At 51.8% G+C, this 27,540-nt stretch overlaps 1 protein-coding gene across 3 annotated transcripts in view; it reads left to right on the top strand.

The window, feature by feature from the left end:
- Positions 1-27,540, top strand: part of LMF1 (lipase maturation factor 1) — an 81,674-nt gene that overhangs the window by 23,954 nt on the left and 30,180 nt on the right. For all 3 annotated transcript variants that reach the window (XR_014775731.1, XM_084763379.1, XM_084763380.1), the window contains one exon: positions 9,277-9,425. Coding sequence is in view for 2 of the 3 variants with exons in the window: in XM_084763379.1 (XP_084619505.1) it covers positions 9,277-9,425 (149 nt within the window). In the remaining variant the exon portion in view is untranslated. The remainder of the gene's footprint in view (positions 1-9,276; positions 9,426-27,540) is intronic.

The raw sequence follows: 27,540 nt of genomic DNA, 5'->3' as shown, positions 1-27,540 counted from the left end.
TACTCGGGAGACAGAGGCAGGTGGATAGCTGTGAGTTTGAGGCCAGCCTGGTATGAGGGGACATCCCACTTGTTCAGTCTTGGGCTGGTGATGCCATATGGAGGCATCGATGTCACTGAGCCACAGCAGCCCCTGGCAGGTGCAGGGCTGCAGTTAGGGGAATTGATAGGCCTTTTCTTATGCACACAGCACACCCAGGGTGGGGAGAAGGTGTACAAGTTTGTCCAACCTTGGTTCTGCATTGAGACACACACTATACACACCTGAGCAGGGACTGCTCCTGTGATGGGTAGAAGTTGGGGTCCAACCTGTGGACCATGGAGACCCCCTACTCCACATAGCCACTTAAACCCAAATCCAGTTGAACTAAAGTTTAAATTTTTTAAAATTTCTCCCTCAGTCACATGAGCCACATCTTTAGATCTCAGAGGCCCGCGTGGCCAGTGGCTCCATTAGCATGTCACGCCAACCCAAGCATTGCAGACAGTGCCACAGGGCCATGGTGTCTAACACTTCCTTAGGGTCCTGGCCTGTGGTTTTGAGGCTGGGGGCAGTCTGTAGCTCATTTCCACACACAGGAAACAAGAGACAGCCCAAGAAAATGTGTGCCCTTCAGCATGCTATCTATACGTTAAATATTTGGAATATATTAATCCAAAAAAAATCTGGCTAAGTCTAATTTCCGTTGAGGGGAAACATATTCGTATTTATCCAGAGGCAATAAAGCTGCAGAGGTCACCTCTGTGGATCCCGTTTCCAGGCTAGCTGGCGACACCTGCAGAGATCTAAGCAGTGGGGGACACCCGGTGGCTCGGAAGTCTGGTTGTCATAGCAACCGAACATTAACAAGCACCTGGGAACTGGGTTGCTGCAAGGGTCACCACAAGGGCATGTGGGTTATGGAGGTCACTTCCTGTTTCTCTGAGTGCCCAAGGACATCCTTAAAATGTGTATTAGCAATCTTCCAACCTTCACAGCATGCGGTTGCTGGTAAGTCCATGTCTTTCTTATAGTCCCTTGCTTTTTAAGAAAGGGTCCCTCTCTGTGGCCTTTTGACACTGAACTTAGGGCAGTCCTCCTGTTTCAACCTAAGTGCTGGCATTACTGGCACACCTGGCTTTCACGATTACTTGCAGCATGAAGCCTGCAGCCAACCTGTTGAGAAACATCTGCTCATTAGAAAATGCCCTTCCTTAGGGGCTGGTGAGATGGCTCAGTGGTTAAGGGCGCCGCCTGCTCTTCCTGAGTTCAATTCCCAGCAACCACATGGTAACTCACAACCATCTATAATGTGATCTGATGCCCTCTTCTGCAGATAAAACACTCATATGTAATTTTTTTTAAAAAAATGCCCTTCCTTCAAGGGTCTGGTCTCTGCCTACAAGGCAGTTTTCCCAGGCTTGCCCGCCACACTCCCACTCCTGGCCTGCTCCTCCTTCAGCGAGTTAGAGTGTGCCCCGCTGCTTGTGGGATGCACGGCTGGCTATCAGGGCCGACAGGCCTGTGTTTGTGCCTGTGTGGGGAATTCCCATGTGGAGCTGCAGATAGATGCCCAGCTGGTTCCAGAGCAGGAGGAGGAGGAGGGATGTGGTGGAAGTGAAGTGATAGCTGCACACACAGCCCTCCTTTCCTGTGGGGACAGCTCTGTAGGAAGTCCCTTTCACACTCCCCCAAGGGCCGCTTTGAGTGTCCTAATATGGGTGGGGACTGTTAAGAAGGGACATCTCGATGTGGCTCCTGTCCTAAAGATTTCCTCAAGGGTGCATGTCAGCCATTATTTGGGGGTTTCTGCAAGATGGTGATGAGCCGCACATGTTCACGGCAACTGCTAATGGGGCTCTGCCTGAGAAAGAAACCATGGCACATATACCCCAAGCCTGCTGCCTGCAGGATGGCTTCAGTGACCTTAGCTCTGCTTTCAAAGCATGGCTGTTGTCCAGCACTCCACACTTGGGTTGCCCTGGATCTGGCGGCACACGTCTACCAGAGTCTGTGGGCGCACTCTGAGTTTCATATCCATCTAGGATGCGTAGACTACAGATCAAGAAAGACCCTGCCTAAAAACAAAAATCAACCAATACTCAAGCCTTGGGTTGAGTGGGTCTCCATCACAGATGGAACAAGACAAATTCTCAGGCGTGACTTTACAGAACAGTATATGTAGAAAAAAGCCACAGGCCCAAACTTAGAAGAACTTGGGAAATGTGACAGCACCAGTCCCCACATCTCCAGTAGTCTGGCTAGCAGAACACTGCTTCCTCCACGTGACCTGTGGCTGCAGGCAGGGTTAGGGAGGCAGGGATGCTGCAGGCCTGGCACCGAGCAGATCCTGTCACAGTTGCAGACCATGGGGGAACACAGACTCTGAGGTCAGAGACACAGAGCAGTAGGTCTTGCGGCTCTTTGTGGGTAGCCCCCCCATGATGCCACTGCTTTGGCTAGCCAGCGCAGGCCCCCAGCTTTGTTATGCGCCGGTGGGCACCATGCGGCCCATGGAGTTCTGTGACCCGCACCCCTTCCTTCTCGAGCAAAGCAAAAATTTTGCTATGCCAGCTCATAACTTCTCCTAAAATATAACCTATGAAAATGAAGGAAACTTTTAAAAGCTGCGGGCTCCCTCCAGGGCCATCATTAGAAGCCCCTGGGGTGGCAGAGGGCGGGCGGCTCACTGCTGGAGTGACAGCCAGTCAGGAGGGAGCGCTTTGCCCCCTTCTCCCTGTTTTTAACGAAGGAGCTAATGGATTCCCTATTCCTCACGTGGATGGTGCTGTCACTTTTGAAGGATCCATCTGCACTATATTTAATTACTCTTTCTGACTCTCTGAAGTCGTTCTGACTAGCTCATGCAGCCGGGCTGCCATCTCCTTTCTAGAGTGGCCACCTCAGGGAAGTGGCCTCTGAGGTGCTTCTGATCTCGATTCTTTTTGGGGGTTTTTTTGTTTTTGTTTTTGTTTTTGGTTTTTTCGAGACAGGGTTTCTCTGTGTAGCCTTGGCTGTCCTGGACTCGCTTTGTAGACTAGGCTGGCCTCAAACTCACAGTGATCCGCCTGCCTCTGCCTCCCAAGTGCTGGGATTAAAGACATGTGCCACCATGCCCGGCTCCTTTGGGGGGTTTTGTTTGTTTGTTTGTTTGTTTTTGTTTTGTTTTGTTTTGCTTTGTTGAGACAGGGTTTCTCTCTGCTCTTGGCTGTCCTGGATTCGCTTTGTAAACCAGGCTGGCCTCGAACTCACAGCGATCCACCTGCCTCTGCCTCTCGAGTGCTGGGATTATAAAGGCATGCGCCGCCACGCCCAGCTCGAGCTTGCTTCTTATTTGTGTAGTTAGTTTGGCCCTTGACACAAGTAACTCTACCTCCAGGCCCTATTTCACCATGTCTCGCATTGAATGGCGGCGGCTGCCTGCCCCTGTCTATCCCCCCCCCCCCCCCGGCATGGTACCAGGTCACCCCCGTGGCCTTTACTCTTCCCGTGGCTGCCTAGTCCCATGACAGGAATGGCAGCTGGTACCACACCATGGCATGACTCCTGTCCTGCTCGTGGTGATCTGTAGCAAGAGACAGCCTTTGAGGGTAGTTGACCCACCTAGTTAGATAGCACCCCACCACTGGGGCCTTCCAAAAGTTTCTACCTGTCCCCTAAATCTCCCACCCCCTCCCATAGTGTTGGGCCTTCTTCTTGACTTGGCTGTACTCTGGCGTTGATTGGCCCCCAGCCTTGCTTCCAGCCAGATGATGCCCACCTCTCACTTACCATACGTGTTCGTCAAGTCGGCGGTCCTGAGAGCCCACCTCTTCTTGTCCCTCCCCTCAAGCTGTCTTTCTTCCTGGTTGCTAAAAGCGTAGCTTCTCTGGTAGGCTGAGGCCATCCCATCCCCGAGCCACTCAGCCAGATAGCCTCCCTGTCCAGAGCAGCTGTCCAGTATAAAGCTGCCTGACCTCCTCCTGCTGGCTCCTTGTGTCCCTTCTTTCCAGCATTTGTCCAGCTGAGGCACAGACCAGGCCTCTGGGCGGATGCCTGGTGTCTTTCTTCTTTCTTTGATGCCAGTGAGCAGGGGAGGCAGCACCGTTCATTGGCTTTATTTGAGAACAAGTAATGTAGAGCCGAGCCAAGGAGTAGGGCCCAGCTAGATCTCTCTGCGTCTGCTTCACCACCCACTTGCAGTCTCTGGGGTCTAGAATCTTCTGCCTTATTGGCTCTGCCTTATGTCTGTTTTCTCCGGCTTGTGTCCCGTCTCTGTAGACACCTGAGCCCAGATGAAGAAGCTCCCGGGTCTGGTAACCTTGAGTTGAGAAACTATATGGTCTCTGCTTCCATTTTTTTTTTTCGTGCCTCTAGTGTTTGCACTTAGAAATTTAGTTCAGGGGGAACCACATCTTCCTGTGAGTCCACAGCAGTGTGCTCTTCCCCGCCCAGGCTGGGAGGAAGGTAGGCCAGCTACAGAGTTGGCTTTGAGCTTAGGAAGCCACAGTGATCACTGTGAATCCCAGGCGGGAAAGTGAGACACCTGGAGTCCCTCCTCAGACCCAGCATGGAGATGTGGCCAGGTTGCCTGGGCTGCCACTACCCCTGGTGGTGTCACATCTTTCTTCCCCACTGTTCAGCATCCCGGCCATTTCCATAGGTAACTGGGAAGATTCATGTTGAAATAGCTATCCGTTCTCCGCCCTGACCCCCCTTGCTTCCCCTGTCCCATCGTTGGTTCTCAGTGTCTTCCACTCATCTCTTACTCATGAAACAGGGTCTCCCTAAGCTCTGCAAACTGGCCTCAACTCACTCCATAGCTGGGAATAACTTAGATTCCTAGTCCTCCTGCTTCCACCTCCAAGTGCTGCAATTAACAAGCATGTACCACGATGCTCAGTCCGTGGGTGTGCGGTGCTGGCGATCTTACCCGGGCCTTGTGCGTGTTCGCAGCAAGCGCTCCTCTAGCGGTCTCTCTTAAACAGGAGATGTTCACACGCATACCCTAGTGCATCTGATCTCATCTCTGATAACCAGTGAGGATGACTCCTGGGCCACCCAAGCCTTTTGCCCATACCCCAAGAAACAGCTCTGAGTGGAGAGCTTCTCTGAGCTGTGTTGAGGGGTTGCGACTTCCATATGTACAACTTCCTAGGTTCAACTGGTTCAGCATTCAGCTACATGGCTGGAAATGAAAGAGCCAGACACTGGCAGAGAAGGTTCTAGAACCAGCTTTATGTCACCACAGGAAAACAGTCCACACAGTGTTGTCACTCAGGAGCCCTCGTGGGCCTCTCCTGACAGCTGCCTGACATGCCACTGGTAAGACTGTGTCCCTGTTACCCGAAGTGCGAACTAGGCCAGATCAGCACTGTCCCCAGAGACCTGGACAGTAGGCCAGGCCCTTTCTAGCTGCCCCTGTAAAGAAGCCTTGGCTCACAGGCACAGGCAGTTGGAAGGGGCTGTTCAGAATGCATTTGCACAGGGTCCTGTTTGTTCACCGATATAGCCGCCTGTCTCCTGTAGAAGGCGCCATCCTGACTCTGTCCACTGCATACCAATTTGGTACACTGGGCAAGAGTGGCTAACCACCCACCCACCCTCACCGGGTCACTCGGCTCTTGGCAATGTGCTGGTTATTTATTTTTTCTGGGGACTCATCTCCTGCCATGCTGAAGTGGAGGACAATGGCCTTCCTTGTGCACACGGTGCAGCTGCTGAGACACCATAGATCCAGGCAAATAAGACAGGCAGGTGGGAGTGCAGCACCCCTTCCCTCCCCTGGTGTCTGTCACAGGCTACTGCCACCAGGGCAGCCCCGGCTTCCGTCAGAAAGACACCAGTGAGCCACAGCCACTGCATGAACCGGGGCAAGGCAGAGGGGCCAGTTGGAATAGCTCCCCAGGCCTTGGCTCAGCAATGTCTAACCAAGGAGGACAAGAACGTCCCATCCCCTCTGAAGGCCACTGGGGGGGACCCTCACACACACACCCTCCTTCCTGTTATAGACAGCTTGTCTTTTGTCACCCTGCTCTGTCTGTCATGCACCCCACCCCCAGCCCTGTCACCCTGCCTCTCTTGGCACTTGGATGCATTTCTGGGTTCTGCCATTGTGTATCAATCACTTTGATTGGTGTCACTCACTGCGCTGCATGTTAAAATTCCATTCCTATGTCTACAGATCGAGGTGGCAATTAGGCAGGCTCTAAGCTCTGGGGAATGTGTCCCCTAAAAGCTCTGAGAATGTGTGTGTGTGGCACCTTGTCACGGTGCCAGCTCTACCCTGCCCCGGGGCTAGCAAAGGGGTTCCGGCAAGGAGTGGGCAGCTTGGTGGGTGTGGGGCAAACTGGTGTGCTGCTTGCTAGATACCGTGTGGAGTAGACTCACTCTGTGGCCCCAGTTTTGCTCTGTGGCCTCTGGGCTTCTGAGCTCTTTTAGCTGCCCGGGAGAGGAGGGAATTAGAACGTGCAAGCTTTAAGGTCCTTCCTCAAAATGGATGCTGCTAGCAGCTCTTGCAGTGTTTACCAAACACTTTCCTGCTCCACGGACACCACCAGCCATGAAATTGCATGGGGTATCAGGCACAGCCATATGAAATGTATCCCAAACCTATGCAGATTATCCCAAGGAAAAACCAGAGGGGTTGTGCAGGGGGAAGCAGCCAGGTGAAAAGGGGGACTCAGTGTGTGGGGGGGGGTGGGGGTGGGAAGGGGTCTTGCTTAGCACATTTTTTGAGTGCAAGCAGGACAGGGTTAAATCATACAGTGTACAGAGAGACACAAGCTCCTCCGCTGGACATGGGCAGAAACAGAAGCAGCCAGGCTGAGAGGGTACCTGGAAGCCATCCCGACCCAGACTTTGGAAGGGGCAGTATTGCCATTAAATGGGCACCTTGCTTCTTTTTCTGGGTTTGTAGCTCTCCCTCCGCCCTATAGTGACAATTCACAAATGCTCAGCCTTGGACTAGTGCCAAGAGCAGGGACGCTCGGCCCAAGAGGCCCAGCTCCACCTGACACGTGTGGCTCTCCAGCCTGGCACATTCCAGCTGCTGTGGCCACAGCCCAGCTTCAGCCCCCACTGAAGCAGCCACTGCTGCTTGTCCATCCCCTGTAGCTCCCAGAGCAGGCAGTGCCTGTCAGGACCAGCCCATGGCTTGTCACTCTGCTAGCTACACTCTCCTCATCAAGTGGATGGTTTCCAAGGAGACACCCATAGAAATGGACCAATGAAGACCCTAGCATAGGCAGAGAAGGGACAGCAGGCTCTCCAGGGGGCTAGCAGGGGGACATGAAGCCAAGCAGAGCCCGTGGCTTTATGGGGGCGGTCCTTTGAGGGTGCTGCGTGAGGAGTACGTGGCGGAGGCGGAAGGGGGGTGGGCTGGGAGGGAGGGGAGTGCAGTACAACAACAGGATCCTGATCTTCAGGAATGGATTTTCTGTTTTAGAGCTGTTGAGATCTAAAGGCGCACGCCTTTAATCCCAGCACTCGGGAGACAGAGGCAGACGGAGCTCTGTGAGTTCAAGGCCAGCCTGGTCTACAAAGTGAGTCCAGGACAGCCAGGGCTACACAGAGGATCCCGTTGGGGGAGGGGGGCAAGAGAGAGACAGAGACAGATATCTACAGGAATATTGTGAAAATATACCCAGCTCACACTCACACAGTATCTTCACCATGTTCCTAGTTAATGAACTGATGCCCACACAATACTTCCTCAGTTTCCCTTATGTTTTTCTTTGTCGATTTTTGCTGGCCCAGGACCCCACATTCCAGCTGCTCCAGGCTGACGCCTTTTATCTCCCCGTGCTTTGGCGTGCTGCTCAGAGTCCGTGGAGACCTGTCCACAGTGCCTGGCCTTTGTCTTCCTGGTGGTTAGCTGGTGTGGGTTTGGGAGGGGTAGCACCTCCGTCACCTGCTTCGACACGCACTGCACACAACTTTGGTCACTTGAGGAGGGCACTGTAGATGGCCATCTACAGTGCCCCGCCCCATGCCATGGCGACAATGGTGCTGTGCAGCCTCTGCCTGCAGAGGACCATGACCTGTGAGGAGTTGTTCTGGAAAATGTATGCCTGGTCCCATGTATCTGTTAAGTCTATTACTGGTTCTGTCAGTGTGGTGCTCACGTATACCCATTTCCTACTGCATCATAGCTTCATGCTAATTAGCTATTTTATAAGCTTTTAATTCTAAAGTAACGTGTATAGAAAAAAGCAGCACGGGAGCCCCCTGACCCCCTGTCCTCCTCTAGGACTTCTTTCTGTTGTCCTTCCTAACTGTCTCTTCCTCTGGGAGGTGCTCACGCGCATACTTACTGCTGTCACTGTGAGTGGCCAGTTGTCAGTACAAGGGGATAATAGCTCAGCCCTGCGTGGTGTCCTGAGACCTCCCTCATGGGGAGAGAGCATCCCTGGCACCTTGGAGTCACCACTCAGATGGCGAGGGCGATGCCAGCAATGGGGCCTTCTCGGCCACAGGCCTCCCTTCTTGTAGTCTCTGGGAATGGGGTTCACTATGCACTCTTCTCATGGCATTTCCTGTGCTGAGTCCCCGCTAGAAGAGTAGCAGAATACAACCACGTAGGAGTCTGCCCTCGTGCAAGCTCACGGATCACTTGGGGTTTACTGATCCCTGGCTGCCAGCTTTGCCTGACGCATTTGACCTGGGCCTGAGTAGGATCCAGCCTCCCAGAGAGTTTGTCACACGTTGTACCTGCACCTGTGCTGACAAACATTCCTTGGGGAGGACGTTCAGAGCTCTGATTTTTCACATAAACATAAAAACAAAAGGCTTTCCAGCCAGGTGTGGTGGCGCACGCCTTTAATCCCAGCACTCTGGGAGGCAGAGGCAGGCAGATCGCTGTGAGTTCGAGGCCAGCCTGGTCTACAAAGCGAGTCCAGGACAGCCAAGGCTACACAGAGAGACCCTGTCTCAAAACAAAACAAAACAAAAAACAAAAAAAAAAAACCCAAACAAACAAACAGGCTTCCCACAAAGACCCGTTGGCAGTGCACCCCCACGTGTGCGGCTCAGGTTACGCTGCATCCCACACAAGATAGTAAGCATCATCTGAACTGGGCCGCACAGGTCCCTCTTGTGCAAGCAGGGCACCTGGCGCCGCCGCAGAGTTCCCTGGTCCCAGGCTCTGCGTCACACTACTCAGAGCCCTGCATCTTGTTTCCTGTGATGACATGGTGACGTTTGCCTGTCTCGTGTCTCATTTTAAGGTCTTCTTGGTCAGGCTGGGCTTGGGGCGATTGCTTTGTAAACATTTGACTCTATTGACCGTCCTCTTTGTGTGTCCCCTTGTGCCTGCAGGATGGGAGTCACAGCTGCTGGAGACAGGATTCCTGGGAATCTTTCTGTGCCCTCTCTGGACGCTGTCCCGCCTCCCCAAGCACACCCCCACATCCCGAATTGTCCTCTGGGGCTTCCGCTGGCTGATCTTCAGGATCATGCTTGGAGCGGTAAGTGGATCTTTTGTGTAAATGCAATTGGGGACAGTATCCTCGGGACACACCTGGTGACTCAGCTGGCCTGGGCTGGGCATCCAGAACCCCGATACCTCCTTGTTGACCTGTAACTGCTCTCCTCTTGTTGGCCTGGCCCTGCCCACTGCACCTTCCACCTCACAGCGTGGCCCACAGCAAACAGTCCGCTAATCAGTTGCACAGGCCACATTCACAATCATTTTCTGTGGGGAGCAACCACAGCTTTGAGTCCTTTTCTGGAAGAGACTTGGGGAAGAGCCAGTGTCTTCCCCCACAGTGTCTTGGACGTCTCCAAGGTCATCTCAAAATGAGTGCAAGTCACGTGCCACTGAGGCTTGTTGGCAATACGCTGCAGTGAGAGCCTCCAGCCGCCTCCTTCTGCGTCTACCTTTTCTTTGGGTCCCAGCTTGCTTGCTTCTAGGAGTGTCTGTCACATAAGCCAGATGTGAACACAATGTTTATAGTCCAGTGTGAATATCGTTTAGCAGCCTGTGTGGTCAACGGCCCTTGCCTGCTCCAGAGCTACTCCACTCAAGTCTGTGTGGCCTGTCTCCCCGCCCCACCCACTCCACCCACCCCACCCCTGCACCCCTGCTGCTCTTACTTCCACCAAGGCACACTGCTCAAAATCTCAGACACGGTATTTGAAAACTTTGACATGAGAGTGAGGCGTCTGCCTTTGATTCTGGTGGGTTGTACAGAGAAGGTGACTATATTCATTTCCTTGTTTTCCGTGTTTGCTCTTCGGTGAGCTCTTTACTCCTCTAGGACGACGGTACAATGCTAGCTTTTCTATAGTGCAGCCTCACTGGACAGATCCTCTCTACATGGATCTCTTTCCTTGCTTTTACCTTTCCTGAGGGGACCAACCCAAACATGCAGACAAGGTGAGGCACATCACAATAAATGGGCCCCCAAATCATGCAAGAACGATGCTCACATATGAGAGCAAGAGTCTTCAAAGCAGGGCCTCCTTCAGTCTAGAACATTCTGTGTCTTTTTCTGACTAGTCAGATCTTGACTTTTGGGCTAGTCTGGTGACCTCCTGACTCTCTGGGCATGGCCTAGCAGCAGGAGACTCTTCCTGTGCTCAAAGGGGCAGCTATGTCTGCCCCTTCCTGACCAGCTGTCAGCCACTGACTCAGGAGGGGTCACTGCCTTCCCACTGCAGAATACTGTGATAAACCCCTGGGCCCGCACTATCTCTCTGTGACTCCACATCTCGGCCAGGACCAGTGCTTGGGAGGCACTGCATATCTTCTGGCCTCGTTCGATTCCTGTTGCTGTGATAAAAAACACTCTGACCAGTGGGATACACCTCATAGTCCCTCATTGAGGTAAAGTCCGGGCAGGAATGCAAGCGAGAACTGAAAAGCAGGAACCATGGAAGAGTTCTGTCTGCTGGTCTGCCCCTAAGCTCATCTTAGCTAGCTTTCTTACATAGTCCAGGAACAACTGCCTAGGAATGGTGCCGCCCACCATGAGTTGGCTCCCCTGTGTCATCTTCGATTAAGACAATCCCCCACAAACATGTCTGTAGTCAGATCTAATCTGGGAAACCCCTCAGTTGGGTCGTTCTTCTTAAGTGACTCTAGGCTATGCCAAGCTGATGGTTAAAGCTAGCTAGGGCACCATCTGCACTGTGGGTGAAGGCAGCCTCTTCTCAGATGAGGTAAGTGCTGAACTACGGGCATCCCTACCATATTCACCGTCTTCTGCTGAGTTCCCTGCATAGGATGTAGGCCTCAGTGGAGAACACCATAGGAAGGTCTCTGTTGTCTCCATGGACACCTATATACATGTGGCCATGACAAGCTGAGACCCTCCGTCCCCACTAGTTGCAGTACTAGCCTTGGCCCAGGTGCTTTTGCCCCAAGGATTCCTGTCCTGCAGAGAAGCTCAGATGGCGCACACATGGACAGTGGTGGGCAGGGCACCCAGCAAGGTATTTCCAGGACTAAAACCCAATAGCTTCATGGATTTATGTGTGAACATTGAAAGTCGTCTGGTTTCCCAAGGACACTTCACATGCTTATTATCAGAAGCCGGTCACCCAGTACATAGTCCTCTGTGAGTGTACCTCTGCCCCTGTGGCCACAAGTTCCTGGGAGGGCCTCCGCTGTGACCCACCACATCTACCCATGTCCCCCAAGTGTCTCCAGTGGCCATGAGCTCCCCCATGTTGGGCATATAGAAAGGCCATAGGAGACCAACAGGTGTGTGAGACCCTAAGAAAGCCATATGGAGCCAGTGTCGCCGGCAATGACACAGATGGGATCCAGCGCCTACTGGGCCACAGTGATGACCCTGTGTCTGGATCCTCCAGTGAGTATGCTGTTGTCTCAAGGCCAGTGTGCATTTGGAAACAGGCACTGAAGTTCTTTACTGTCTTCAGAGACAGTGAACTTATTCCTGGCAGGTTGGCAGTGCTATGGCTTGGTCTCCTCTCCCGGATGGTGTCAGTGAGCCGGAAACTTCAAAAGTTTCAAAAGGCGCATCTGTGTTACAGGAGTCAGTATGAGGTGAAGCTGTGTGAAGCCCAGGTCTGCAGGGAAGCCCATTTCTGGGGAGCAGCCTCGCTCTACAGAAAGCTGTGTGGAGAAGAAAGCCCAGCTCTGTGGTAAAGCTCAGCCTTGTAGAGAAATCCAACCCTGTGGAAAAGATAACTGCATGAGAAACCAAGCTCTGGAGAAAAGTTGAGCTGTGTAGAGAAGCTGGCCTGTAAGGAGAAGCACAGCCCTTAGAGAAGCTGAGTGGCATGGATAAGCTGTAAGGCTGTTCCACGTACCATTCTTGTGAGTTGAATGCACCCCTATGATGCCTGACAGAGTGAGCAAGTCATTAGCACATTCTGAAGCTCTTTTATGGCAGTTTGATTGACTGCTAGTACCAGCTGGATTAAAATTACCAGGTGCACTAAAAGGTGTAATTACTTGATACAGTCTTAGGCTGGATATTATTAATCTTGCTTTAGTGGGAAGCATAGAGAGAGAGGTGCTGTGGTAATAGAGCGATGGTAGCCTCGAGTCCACTGTGGCCTGGCTCAGACCTGAGACCGCGGGATCACATAGAGCCTTGCTCAAAAGCCAACCCTCAAGAGTTCATGATCTGGTGGCGTTTCCTGTGCCCCCAAATTGGTTGGTCCCTTGGAGCTGAGTCTCAGAGCCCTAAGTCATGATGTGGTGGTGCCTGGTGGGAGAGGAAAATCTATAGCATCTGTGGCCTGTGGGAGGTTGGGCCAGGCTTGAACTGTCACATGCCCAGGGGTGTATGGCTGACACAGGCCATCCACCTGCCTGTAAGATACAGCTGTTGTCTGGTCATACAGGGAGGTGTGGCATCATGGTCTGCAGAGATTCACAGCCAGCCTCATGGCTTTGGCTTCTGAGTGGCATACTTGACTGTGCACGGGGGAAGAATAAGGAGAGCTGAGACCATGTCAAACAGCAGGGAAGGAAGCTGACGAAGGGTGTAGCTTGGCCTGCCCTCTGCACCCTACAGGTGGGTCTGTCCAGGATGGAGCTCTGAGAGGCCTGGCCTCACTCTGCAGAGAGGCCTGATCTAACGATGAGGGACAGCAACAAGCCCTCTGTTGGGGGCAGTCTTCAAAATGACCTGCCAGCTTCCTCTCAAATGTCAAAGTCATGAGAGACAGTAGAGACCAGCCAACTTTAGGTCCTCAGGCTTGGTGACAAGTACCTTTGCCCACTGAGCCATCTCAACAGACCTACAAGTCACTGTAATCTACGTGCTGTAGAAACTGTCAGAAAAGGGAATTTATAATAAAAATCTAAGCTAGTCTGATAATACTAGGATGTAATCCCAGCTCTGTGGGAGACTGAGGCAAGAGGATTATAGCACAGGCCAGCCTGGGCTACAGAGGACATATAGGGCAAATGTTAGTGGTAGAGCTCTTGTCTAATATGTGCACAACACTGGATCGATGCCCAGAGCCTCTGTTTCAGTCAGGGTTCTATGGCTGTGAAGAGACACCACGACCAAGGCAACTCTTACAAGAGAAAGCATTTAAGTAGGGGCTGGCTTCCAGTTTCAGAGGTTAGTCCATCATCACCATGGCGGGAAGCCCAATGGAACACAAGCTGACATGGTGTTGGAGAAGGAGCTGAGCGGTCTACATCCTTTCAAATAGTGCCACTCCCTAGTGACTGAGGATTCAGATACATGAGTCTATAAGGGGTCATTCTTATTCAAACTACCACACATCCATGCACGCATACACACACGCACACACACACATAGTAATTTAAAAGTAAAAATATAATAACATCTAAAGCCAAAAAGTAGGACATTTTTTTGCCAAAAAACAGCCACACTCTGCTACAAAACTTTGCTGGGGAGAGTTAAAGGAGACTGGGATCTGTGGAGAGCTACCATGTTTGTGGACCTGAGTTCCAAAGGGTTTCTAACTGTCCCAAAACCTCAGACATAAACATAGAGAGATGTTTATCAGGAATTGATAAAATGATTCTTAAATTAGTACAGAGATAGCAAAGTTCTGTTTTGGTTTTGAGAGTTTCTTTGTTTTGCTTTGTTTCTGAAACAAGATCTTTCTATGTAGTCCTGTTTGGCCTAGAACTTGCTATGTATATTAGGCTGGCCTCAAACTCACAGAGATCCTCCTGCTTCTACCTCTTGCGTGCGTGGATTAAAGATGCGAGTCACCACACCAAGCCTAATATGCCAAGGCACCGAATAGCAACAATGGTTTTGTATGAAAACAAACTCTAGGAAACAGTCTGCTTGATTCCATGACAGTCAAACTGCTGTGATGTTACAGACCCAAATGTGAGGATCTGTGAGTGGCCTTAGGACTGTGCTCAGTGAAAGAAGCCTTACATGACACACACACACACACACACACACACACGCGCGCGCGTACAAACACACACTGTCACTCACACTCACACACAGACATGCACATACATACACACACACACACATACACACACACACAGAGTCCTTTCATGAAAGGCTCCAGAGCAGGTAGTCTGACTAGCCTCTTTGGGTAGTCCATGGGAAGAAACACAGGAGTCCTTCTTGGGTGATGAAGACGTCTGCTGTCTCAGTGGGGGGAGGTGCTGTGAGGATGTGTGTCCTCGCCTCCTTAAGCCATCAACTGTGCGGCAGATCTAGAGTCATGTCTAGACCCAGTGAGGTCAGCCCCTGGCTGAGGATGGATGGCTCAGGGGAGTGGGAATCCCCCTCAAACCTATTCCTCCATGCATTCCCTAAGAAACCATGTCTCGGGCCTGAGGAGCTTCAGCTCAGCCAAGTTCTGCCAGCCACAGCCATGGACTTTTCCCATCACCTGGTTCCCTACCGCACAACAGGGAGGAATGTTTCCTCTTCAGTTCTTCGTGCCATTGAAATCAAGATGTGTCAGGTGCAGTCAGGGTGACCTACTGCAGGAGAGCACACCTATACCTGCTGGAGGGCCACAGCCTTTTCTTCACCTCAGCCATGAACCCCGGTCCCAGATGCTTGTCCCGAGCCAAGCGAACCATTCTGCTGTGGGAGTCATGGCAGCCACCATGAACTCCTGACCCCTCCCACACACAGGACAGGGGCAGCCTAAGGGGGCAGGATAAGCTCTTAGCAAGAGGAATTCGGTGAGGATCAGGAGCCAGTGGAGAGTTACAGTGCTGCGTGCCCCTCTCTACCACACACTGGGCGGCCTTGCAGGGCGGGGCTGTGGCCCGTGGGTGGGTGTGCATCCGTGCCTCTGGTGAGCGAAGGTGGAGCCACTGCCCTCCCTTTCTCTCAACTGCAGGAGTCGTGCGGTCTCACATGGCTCCATCCCAGCAAACTGTGATGGTTTTCTTGGTACATCAGTTTCAGACACACTGAGGCGGAGGCTCTGTCGCATCAGGAAACGGTAGCTGCTTGGGTGGCAAGCCAGCGTTTAAGGCAGGAGATTTACCTCCAGTGATGCTTGGGTTTGGGTTTTCTTTAATTCTTTTGTTCCTCTTGATCTTGGTCTGGTGGATAGTGTACGTGTCTACAGTGAGGTTTGTATGCTCCTCGTCCAGCAGTGTTTTGAGTGCCTGTCAATGCAACCCCAGTTCTTTGTTGAGGGCTATGGGATGGAGCCCCGACATCAGGGAGAGGTGGATTTTCCACGCAAACTCCGGAACCAGCTCTGTCCTTGATTATCCCATCCCAGTGAACTGTGCTGAGCGACAGGCCAGCAGTGTTCGTCACTGAGATTCCGGGAATCAAGCCAGCATCTTTGTTGCTAGGAATTCTCAGGCCTGCACATTACCCGAGGGAAAACCACTTGCTTTTCACATTGACCCCGGGAGTATAGAAAAGCCGAGAACCTGTCTCTTTGTACACCTCCCTCCTCCAGCCTCCATTTGAAGGAGCATGTGTGGGTGGCAGTCCCTCCTCAGCGCGCCACACATGCCTCCCCTCCTGGATAGCCTGCCCTGCTTTGAGCTTTATCTGCAGAGGTCCTCTAGGCCTGAGGGTAGAGACAGAGACTATGCAACTCTGGTAAATAGCAAGCGAAAGGACTTGTCAGAGACAGAGAAGTTGTCCTTACCCCTGGCCTTGCGTCTGGGCCGCATCTCTGCAGTGTGTCCCGAGTTGGCAGCAGTCTCCACACAGTTCCTGTCTCTGTGCTGTTCTTTAACAGCTTGTTCTGCCAGTTTTCTTGATATTTAACTTTAAAATTAGCATATATTTATTGTACAATATAATGGGTCTCACTGTGACATTTCCATAGATGGCACATAAATAATGTGCTAACTCTGATACTGTTTTCTCTATGTTTGCTTCCTATTTGGGAAGTTAAGAGTGTATTGCTCAGCCAGGCCTGACGGTATCCACTGTTAACCCCCGCACTTGGGAGGCAGAAGCAGGCGGATCCCTGCGTCTGAGGCCTGCCTGGGCTATAGACAGTTCCAGGACAGCCAGAGCTACACGGTGAGGCCCTGTCTCAAAACAACAACAACAACAAATTTAGGTCTCTAGATTCCCATGGAACAAAATATAAGCTAAGGAGTCAGTTCTCTGTGCAATGAGAACAGCTGCTATGGATGAACGGGGTGTTTTGCATCGTTTATTCCAGACGGAGGGACGAGAGACCAAGGCTGAGAATCTGCAGTGGTGTAAGGACTGGCCTTCTGCATCTCAACCCACGGGCTATAGAGAACAGCGATGAGGCCCTACTCTACCCAGTCAGATTCGGCTTCTACTTGTTAGGAGACATAGTCTTGACCACTGCCCAAGTGTGTCTGCCTCGCCCTCCAGCTCTGTGTGCCTGCCCCTAGCTCCCGCACCTGCAGGTAGGACCCTCTGATACGCCTCACCACCACCACCACCACCCACCCCCTACACACACACACACACACACACACACACACACACACACACACACACACACACACAGGAAACTGCAGTATCTGAAGCAAAGACAGAAACCTGCAGGGTCAATACCTTCCAGGTCAGAATTGAGCTGCAGCCAGCACGTGACCAAAGACTTCCTGAGAGAGCGTCCCCCAGGGGCGACACGTGCGTCTGAAATGCTGTTGCGGAGTCACCTGGGATGTCACGGAAGCTTCAGGCCTGCAGCTCTGACAGCTCAAATGAGACAGACAGATTATTTGACAAATGCAGCCACCAAAACCAAGACGAAGGAAGCAGGAAACCTGGATAGTTTTGTGTCTGTTAAAGAAATTGAATTAGAAATCGAAAGAGGGGGGGAAAAACTATTCCAGAAAGAATCCTCACCCCAGCTGGCTTCACCGGTTAACTCCGTCAGACATTTCAGGAGGAAATAGCAGCAGTCCTCCACTGAAGCTTCTGAGAAGGCTGGAGAAGGAATGGTCCCCAAGTGCCTCATGCAACCAGCACAGCAGTGACCCCAGACCTAATGAAGACGTGCAGAAATAAAGACCGGGCCCTCACAAAGACACAGGAACCCTTCAGAGACTGATCGGTGAGATCTTAAATAAAAAGGCACAGGTTCATCTTGGGGTGCAAGGCTGGCCGACCTTGGAAAACCAGCTCATGTCATTTGGAACAGTAACAAAATAGAGATAAGAGACCATTTATCACCACAACAGATAAAGGTTCTTCAATCAGTACACAACCGCAGCTTGCCTGTAACCCCGGCACCTAGGAGGCTGAGCCTAGGCTATACACAGAGACTCTGTCTTAAGCAGAAATAAAGCCGTGGCACATTCCTTTAACCCAGCACTTCGGAGGCAGAGGCAGGTGGATCTCTGTGAGTTCGAGGCCAGCCTGGTCTACAAAGTGAGTCCAGGACAGCCAGGGCTAACACAGAGAGACCCTGTCTCAGGGGGAAAAAATATATTTTTATTTTATATGTGGGTGTTTTACCCTGCATATGTGCCTGTGTGCTGTGCATGTGCAATGCTGGAGAAGACCAGAAGAGGGCATCAGATTCCAGAACTGGAGTTGCAGGTGGGTGCTAGGAATTGAACCCCTGTCTCCTGGAAAAGCAGCTTAACTACTGAGCCATCTCTCCAGCCAAATGTTTCACAGCCATTACACAAGAAAAATGTGGGAATTTTATCTGTTGCATCAAAGGACTCAGTAAATCTGTTCAAGGATACCTAAGTGTGTGTCCCAAAAGCTGTAAAATGTGGCTGAAAGAAATTTCAAAGGTAAATGGAGAGACGGACTGTGTGCATGGATCAGAAGGATTCAGCCTTGCATCTGGCTTGCCCAGTTTTATCTACAGATTCAAGGCCTGACAAGACAGATTCAAGAAACTGACTGATTCTGAATTGCGTATGAGAATACAGAGATTCCTCTAAAAAGAACAGAGTTAGAGGGTCGTGCTGATTTTAGGGCTCACCTCAGAGCTGAAGTGTGGAAAAAACACGCTGGAAAAAAACCCTTCAGTGGAGGCCTCGTCCTCTGCTCTTCATGAGCACATTCCAAAGCGCTGTGAGATGAGGGCAGACAAAGCCGTGGCTTACACACAGTGCCGAACGGTTGCAGATAGCCATTAACGAAAAATGTTGAGAAGCTGTACTTCGTTGTCCTAAAAGACCCCCGGAAACACGAGTAGGCAAACCACAGGCTGGGAAAACCCTTTTTGGCACAGTTTTGACATGCAACATGTAGAGCACACATGGCAACCATAGAAACGAGGGTAGGTACAAGGAAGGTACAAGATTCACCTTGTGAGAAGCCAAGGAAGACCACGCCTTTCAGAAAGGATAAGAACAACGTGGCAGTGTCTATTGCTGGGGACCTGTGACAGAAATTCGTGACTCAGGAGATGTGTAGCTGCCCTTGGACAGCCATTGTACCCCTAGGAATGTGTCCTCTGGGCCCAGAGCTATAGGTATCCTGGAGTTTTACCCAGAGTGGCTAGATGCTAGAGACCTCCATGTGTCACTTTTTTTAAAAAAGATTTCTTTATTTATTACGTATACGATATCCTGCCTGCAGGCCAGAAGAGGACACCAGATCTCATCATAGATGGTTGTGAGCCACCATGTGGTTGCTGGGAATTGAACTCATGACCTTTGGAAGAGCAATTGGTGCTCTTAACCTCTGAGCCATTTCTCCAGCCTATGTGTCACTCTTCTAGGAACCAAAGCAGATATTACAACAGAGCAGAGCAACATACCAAGGAAGGTAGCTGCATGGGTACCGCTCACATCTACAGTATATAGCGGCCGGCAGACAGGGAGCTCCTGGAGCAAGTGTCCCTTCAGGCGACTTCCTGCCCAGGTAGGATCATTGAGCTAGACTGTGATGCCTTCTCATGGGTAGGGTGTGAAACGGACAAGAAGGAATCGGAGAGACACCTTTGTGAGGAGGGAAATGCCCACGTCCCGTCAGACTGCCTGTGTCAGAAGTCAGACATGTGTACATGTGTTTCATGTATATGATAGCACAGCCGTCTGTCACCAGAGCAGGTACCCACACATGCTCCTACACAGGATGCTGTGAGATGCAGCCACAGCAACCGCATGCCTTGTGGTGATGAATGAGTCTGTAACACTGTGTGTCCAGAGAGCAGGAATGGAGATGTGCTGGCTGCCGGGCAGAGGACTTGAGCTGCATTCGGAAGGGCAGCTGTGCCTGCATGAAATGGCCGGGCAGATACTGCCTTGAGAGTGGCCATGGTTCTTATCCGGTAGCAGCACCTAAGGAGTCTCATGCCACTTGGGACCTGGGGCCATAGAGGACCTCTCAGGGCCAAGACCACTCAGCAAAGAGCAGAGAGGCCAGAGAAGACCTGGGCACTGAGTGGAAAGGGATGTAGTCAGGTGCCTCTGAGAACTGACCGGGAAATACATGCTGGGAGGAAAGAGCCAGCCAATAAGGTTGCCCATAGAGCAGTTCCTGGTGGGGAGGCAAGAGATGGCCGCCAGGGCTGCCTGCAATGTGTCTAAAATGTCCTAAACGTTGCCCAGCCTGATCCAAGAGCTTACTCAGCGGCTGCCACAAAAAAAAGCCAACAGATCCCAGGAGTGGACAGCAGCCATGGAGACACCCAGAAGCACCTGGTCATCCCTAGGTGCTGCCCATTCTCCCTAGACAGGGTGTAGTGTGGGGCCTTAGCTGGGCTAAGTGGAGTGCCTGCAGACCGTGCTTGTGGGCGAGATGCACAGCATACAGAGGAACCCCGAGACGTTTTCTTGCAGGTCATTTTAAACGTGGAAGGAAGTTAGTTTCTGTTCATGGCTGCTTCAGAGCAGAGCCACTTGGACTGCATCCCCTGGTTGTCAGGAAGTGGGGACCCCGAGACTGCTGCAGAGCCAAGTCCCCACTAGCTGGGAGGCTGCCTGCGCTCATGTCAACAGGCCCGGTGACTGTTCCGAACGGGATGAACCAGGATAATTTTAAAAGCAGTTTCCATGTTAGCGTGCACCGCCCCCAGGATGCTTCAGGAGATGATGCTCAGGCCACGGAAGCGTGGGCCCGGGGGCGGCTCTGAACAGCTAGTGCGCTGCGTGGAGACGTCGGTAGCAGAGAAGAGCGGGTGCTAAGGAGCCAAGACAAAAACAGGCTTTGAAGTTGCCGGGTCTTTCTCAGAGTTGGAGTGCCGCTGGTAAAATCGTATTAAATATAATGAAATAAATGCTGGAATGCAGAGTGCGCCTGTGAAGACAGAATGCAACGGATGTCCCTGCCATTTCCCTCGTCCTGGGCATCCTAACTCTGAAATGAGAGCAATCATTCTAATTGGCTTTATTGCATTAGCGTGGGCAGAGCTAGAGAAAGGGGGCTTTCTTCCTGCCTGCCCCATCAGCCCCCAGGACACGCAGAAGGACTGACCTCTGACTCTGCTCAGAGACATCGCAGGAATCTTTGGACCCCATGTCTGCTGTGTCATGACCTTTGATCCCCAATTGCAGGCCTCTCATGTAGCTGTCCCAGGCTGGCCCCTGGCAGCCTCTTTGGGTCCTTATTCACCAGCTATTTGTCTGACACAGCCCCTTACCCTCAGAGGCTTAAAAAAAAAAAAAAAGGCATCATAGCCAAGCACAGCCGAGGGCCTTTCAGAACCCTCTCATCCGCTTTTGGTACCATCAAAGGTGCAGAAACCTCACAGCACTACTGATTTCTTTTCTCAAGTGCTTTTTTTTGCACCTGGCTGTGTCCTTCATGCACACGTGTACAAACCATGTGAATGCAGGTGGCAGGATGCTGTTGACTCACACGTTGCTTGAGAGTCATCAGGGAAACTAGTGACACTGTGGGGATTAGTAGCTAAGAGAGTCCCGCAGCTTCCAGAAGGGAAAATGATGTTTTTACCAAGAGGCAGATTGTCCTAGGTGTTTATGCAGGGTCTACACTTTGAAGGTAACAAGCTGTAGTGGAAATTGTTACCGCTTTCACGCACATCTCCTAGTTAATCGCTTAGCTCAGGAGTCTGAGGTGTGTGATAGTGGTGTTTTGGTGAAACCATACCGTGAGTCCTCAGGTGTCCAGGGCTCAGTTTACTCTGGCTCCGGCCTGAGCTGGGCATGCTAGGGTAGCTCAGGTCATACGCACAGGCGCTGTCTCTGTCATTTTGAACCAGGTCTTTGCTGAAGGTTCTCAAAATATAAAACTCCAGGCTCTGCTCAGCTCTGTGCTGCCCTGAGCTTTAAAACCGAAGCTTTTAGCGCACCTGTCTCCATCGCCTAGGGACTGTGTGCTGGGCCCATCTGTCATACCCATTCCCCCCCCACTCCACCCCCCACACAGGCACACAGGCGTGCACACACACATACACACACACACACACACACACACACACACACACACACACACAGGCAACCTGGTGGCATGTAGCCGTTTGCTTGGAGGCTGCATTTTCTCAGTTCTTAGGCAAACAGATGGTCCCCCCGTTGATGCTTGTGGGAGTTCCTTTCCAGCCTGGAAGTGCTAGGTGATCACTACGCCCCAGGTCCCTCCTATCCCAAATCATCCCAGTGCACACCCTGAGCAGTGTTTGCAAGGGAAAAGCTTTGTCCTCACAGTGCAGAGCCCAGGGCACCGTCATTAGAGTGCCCCACACTGGCCTTGCTCTCGGTTCACCAAAGGGTTTCACACACTGGGCTTGCCCTCCAGGGCAGTGCCGTCTCTCCGTTGCAGCTCTTTGTGTGTTAGTCAGAGTGGAGCCAGGAGAGGCCTGCAGCCTGGAGCCCATTCAATAACCTGCTGTTTCCAGGAGTGCCCCTGGCCCAAGTTAGGAAAGCTGGGTGCCACTCTACAAGGATAGGGGGCTGTGGAAACAAGTGGGCCTTGAGAAAGCTGCAGAGCCCGTGCTGACATCACATAAGATGGGGCTTGGGATCAGATGGGCAGCAGTCACTCCAGTGCAGATGTCTACCCTCAACACAGCTTGCAGAACTTGCAGGTATGCCCATCAGGAGTTGAGCTCTGGAAAGAGAGGGGTGACCCTGCCTGATGCCCAGAGCCCCATTCCTAGTTGCCTCTGAGATGCCAACATAGCTCTAGACCCCATCAAGCCCTTGAAGGGGTACAAAGGGACCTCAGACTCCTTCAGGCCTCAGGCCTCTTATACCAAGCCAGACAGATAGGCATCCAAAGAAGATTCATGGCATGGCCTTTCTAGTACAGCGGCTTCCATGGCCCAGTGGGAATTTTTTGTTTGTCTTAAGTACATTTTATTAATTTATTCATATTACATCTCAATTGTTATCCCATCCCTTGTATCCTCCCATTCCTCCCTCCCTCATTTTTCCCTTAATCCCCTCCCCTATGACTGTGACTGAGGGGGACCTCCACCCCTTGTATATGCTCATAGGGTATCAAGTCTCTTCTTGGTAGCCTGCTATCCTTCCTCTGAGTGCCACCAGGCCTCCCCATACAGGGGACATGGTCAAATATGGGGCACCAGAGTTCATATGAAAGTCAGTCCCCACTCTCCACTCAACTGTGGAGAACGCCCTGTCCATTGGCTAGATCTGGGTAGGGGTTCGAAGTTTATTGCATGTATTGTCCTTGGCTGGTGCCATAGTTTGAGCAGGACCCCTGGGCCCAGATCCGCCCATCATAATGTTCCAGTGGGAGTTTTTAAGAAGCAGAATTGCTTCTGGACAGGAACACACTTGTCCCCACTCACTGTGAGACCAAGGCATCTTCCATCAGGCCGGGACATCCCAGCGCCATGATGTTCTTTCCCAGGCTGAGAGCAAGAGGGCCGCCGGAGACTGAAGGTCACTCGGCTCCCTTTAGGTCTGGCATGCTAAGACCCGTCTGTGCCATTTTTTTTTTCCTAAATTAATTTTGGGCTGAAAAAGGCTCAAAGAAGGCTTTGTTCCTCTGACACTCTGAAAGAAAGACCCGTGGGAAGTCTGACATGTGCAGCAGGAGCGAGTGGATGGGAGGAGCTCGAACGCCCTCCGCTCCTGAGGAATGCCTCAGGTTTCTAAGTGTCTCATCTCAGCTTCGAGTTTGAGTGACATTTTAATTATTTTGTTTTTTTCTTCCCTTCCTGGTGTGAATCTCCAAAGAGCCTCTCCCCTTTCAGGTTCTGAGGGATACAGAGCATCGTGCAGCTCACCGACATCAGGGTTATCCCTGACGGTGGCGCTCACCACCCTGCTCATTAGGTATGTTGCGTCGGCAGCCCGTGGTTCCACTTGGTTGGTAGACACACAGAATAGAGCTCTGCAGAGCTGGGAGTGTTCAGGCGCTGGCCCGACAGACCTGTCCAGTTGTACTGTGTTCGTGTGATCATGGCTCTATAGGAGGGGGATTCCACCGGACGCCGTTCCCCCATGGCTTACAGTCTGAGTGTTTTTGTTTCCCAAGAGGCAACTTGGTTGTCTGAGTAACTCCTCCAAGCGAGGTTTTAAATAGAGTGTTCCCAGGAGGCAGAGCACAGTTCAACTCCCGGCAGTGTGCACAGCTCCCCTGTGGCGTTCAGGATCGCTGGGAGCCCTGTGGGGCCTATGACACCCTGGAGACGTTGCTTCTGAGCAGAGTGCTCCCTCTAAAACCAGCCTTCACGAGCCAGCATCCATTAGGTGGTGTCACATGCGTCACTTGTAGCCCTGGTGTGAGTACTCACATGTTCCCATAGGTGCTGGCTATGTAGTCCCCACACCCTCATGATCAGTCGGCCCTGTCTCCTAGGTGTCAGTGGCTACACTTGGGGCCGGCATCTCTATGTGGCCACGGCCCCTTTTGGCTTTTATAGTCAGATCTACTGCTTAACAACCCCACACTGCCTAGGATACCTTACTTGGGTAGCTGCAGAAGCCATTTCTGACTTCACAGCAGCCAGAGGCCCAAATATGCAACGTACATGCCACCAGGCCATATTGAGATCCTCAGCTGCCTTATATGCTCCCAGTGTGAGAAGGTCATTTGTGTTGACCTCAGCATGTCCGAGACGGTGCTGTTTGGCTTGACTTCAGTGTGCCAGCTTTCATTAGAACACCTGTCAGGAGGTCTAGACTAACCCATTCGGCTAGTGGGCAGCAATCCCAGCCCCGCCGAGATATCTGGTGGCCCATTCTTGTGGGCTTACTGAGCAGCCTCGTACACCGTAACAAATACTCCCTGCTGTCTCTAGGGAACCTCCCACTCCCACCAATGACCTCCTGGCACCCTGTGCTGGCTTCTCACTTTTCTCTCTGCTCCAGGCAAACCTCCCACCCACTGCCTCAGCATCTGCAAGCCACTCTCCCGTTCCTTCTGGGGCAGTCCCTAGCCTCTCCAGGGACACCACTGTGTCACAACTAGGATTTCAATTTCTAGGATAAACCACCATGACCAAAAGCAACTTACAGAAAGAGTTTATTTCGTCTTACACTTGGAGGTAGTGGTCCAAGCACAGAAGGAACCAAGGCGACAGGAACTGATGCAGGACCTATGGAGGAGTGTTGCTTACTGCCTTGCTTAGTCTGCTTTCTCAGGGCCACCAGCCCACGGAGGGCACCACCACCATATCAATCATCAGCCAAGGAAATGCACCACAGGCTTGCCCACAGGCCAGCCTGGTGAAGGAATTTTCTCAGTTGAGGTAGCCTCTTTCAAAATGATGCTAATTGTACCACCCTCTCTCCTCAAGCTGCCTCTGTCACCCCATACACTTGCCAGCTCAAATCCCAATCCTTAGTGAGATGATGTGAGAGGGGCCTCATCTCATCTCTCTGTGGAGGGCACCATTGTGAATGCTATAGAGAATGCCCTGAGAAAAGGGTCCCTAGGGAAAGAAGCCCTTCACCAGCTGTCATCACAGGAGGCTAGTTGTCTACAGCTCAGAAGTGAACTCCTGACAGAACCAGCCATACCAGCCCCTTCGCTTTGGATGTCCAGTCCCCAGACTGAGAAATGCATTTCTGTTGCTTTTGTTCCCCTCTCTGTGCCACTTTGTCATAGCAACTTAAGACCCCTTTTTTGTTCTTTTCTTCTCTGCACCTCTAATGGACCTACCTCTTCTCCTGTACTAGATTGTGTCTTCTTTTATGCCCACCCAGAACTCATGGGCACTCAGCCCAGGTCTGCAAGCTTGTGGTAGATTGATGGTGGGATGGACCAGTGAGTGATGCATATTGGGTAGCTATGTGGGTGTATGCTGTGTGGGTAGATGGGAGGGTGGATGGATGGATGGGTGGGTGGGTGGATGGGTGGGTGAGTAGATGGATGGATGGGAGGGTGGATGGATGGGTGGGTGGGTGGATGGATGGATGGGTGGGTGGGTGGATGGATGGATGGATGGATGGGAGGGTGGATGGATGGATGGGTGGGTGGATGGATGGATGGATGGATGGGAGGGTGGATGGATGGATGGGTGGGTGGATGGATGGGTGGGTGGGTGGATGGATGGATGGATGGATGGGAGGGTGGATGGATGGATGGGTGGGTGGGTGGATGGATGGATGGATGGATGGGAGGGTGGATGGATGGATGGATGGGAGGGTAGATGGATGGATGGATGGATGGATGGGTGGATGAGTGGATGGGTGGGTGGGTGGGTGGATGATGATATGGGTGGGTTGGATGAAAGGTAAGTGAAGTGATGAGGGATGAATAATGGATGGTGTATGGGTGATGGGTTAGATAGATGGATGGATAAATGGTTGGTGAGTGGGTGACAGAGAGTGAGTAGATAGTAGAAGGACCGATGATGGTGGATGATGGAAGATGGATGGATTATATATAAACGTATGGTGGGTAGATGAATAGATAGTGGTAGAACTTTCCTGGGACAATTGTAGCTACAGGAACCACCATCTCAGAGGCCGTTTCCTCATCTTCTCTCTCAGCTAGTGTGGAAATGACAGAATTTGGAGTTGAATCTCTGTATCTCAAGCTAAGGTTTTAGTTCTTTCAGGCATAGCCCTTCTGATTTACAAGACAATCACCTGACCCTGGCTTCCCTGAGAGAGGGTGGACAGGCCCAGTGCTATCTGTAGGCAGAGTATGGAGGTGGCTGAGGCAGAGCCATGGGGACCAACTGCCGGGTGCTACTCCCACCCTTGGCTGCTCTGCCTAAGCTCTCATCTGACTCACAGAAGCTCCTGGAAACTTCTCTCTCCAGTGCCCAGTATCCTCAGCATGCACATTCCGCTCCTGGGGACCCTGCCAGCCTGAGCCCGCACTGCCCATCAACACTGCTCATCAGCAAGAGCAGCCTCATGTATGCGGAAGCTCATTTCACCCCTCAAGGGAACTTTTGAACCTTTTAAGGTGCAGGTGACAAGTCTTCCCTTGCTGACATCTGGGTATCTGCAGTATGAGGTGTGTACCTTTGTTTTTTTTTTGTTTGTTTGTTTGTTTTTTGGTTTTTGCGAGACAGGGTTTCTCTGTGTAGCCTTGGCTGTCCTGGACTCTCTTTGTAGACCAGGCCAGCCTCGAACTCACAGTGATCCGCCTGCCTCTGCCTCCCAAGTGCTGGGATTAAAGGCGTGTGCCACCACGCCCAGCTTGAGGTGTGTACCTTTGGCTTTAGTTCTTTCATTAAAGACACAACTTCGTGATTGTGATAGCTTTGTGCTGTTTGTGTGTGGGGTGTGTGTGTGTGTGTGTGTGTGTGTGTGTGTGTGTGTGTGTGTTACTGACACATGCTGATTGATATGGGGTGTTTCTGTCACGCTGCACCATCTCTTACTGAACCTGGAGCTCACCGATTAGCCTAGCCAGCCAGTAAGCCTCCAGGGTCCTCCTGTCCATGTCATTCAGAGTTGGCATTGCAGATGGATGACACCACGTCCAGATTTCTTACGTAGATGTTGAAGATCTGATTTCAGGTTCTAATATTTGTACTGTAAATACTCTCCTTGGCCCATTTGCTTTTCTTGTGTGCGTGTGTATTTGTGTGCACGCGCGCGCACGCACAAGCATGCACACATGTATGCATGTAGGTTCATATTTGTGTGAGGTTACACAAACCATAGGGCAACCATGAGCATCGTCAGCCTCAGGAATGCCATCTACCTCCTTTGCAACAGGATCTCTCACTGGCTTGAAGCTCACCAAGTAGGCCAGCCTGGGTGGCCAGCATCCGTACATCTCCACTTCCCCGGCACTGGGATTATAAATGTGTACCACCATTGGCCAGCTTTTTATATTGATTTTGAGCATTGAACTCAAGTCCTCATGTTTGTCCAGCAAA

This window comes from Acomys minous (assembly GCF_964271855.1).
Source record: "Acomys minous genome assembly, chromosome: 16".
In the NCBI taxonomy this organism is placed as follows: Eukaryota; Metazoa; Chordata; class Mammalia; order Rodentia; family Muridae; genus Acomys; species Acomys minous.
This window is presented reverse-complemented; position numbering and strand designations above follow the sequence as displayed.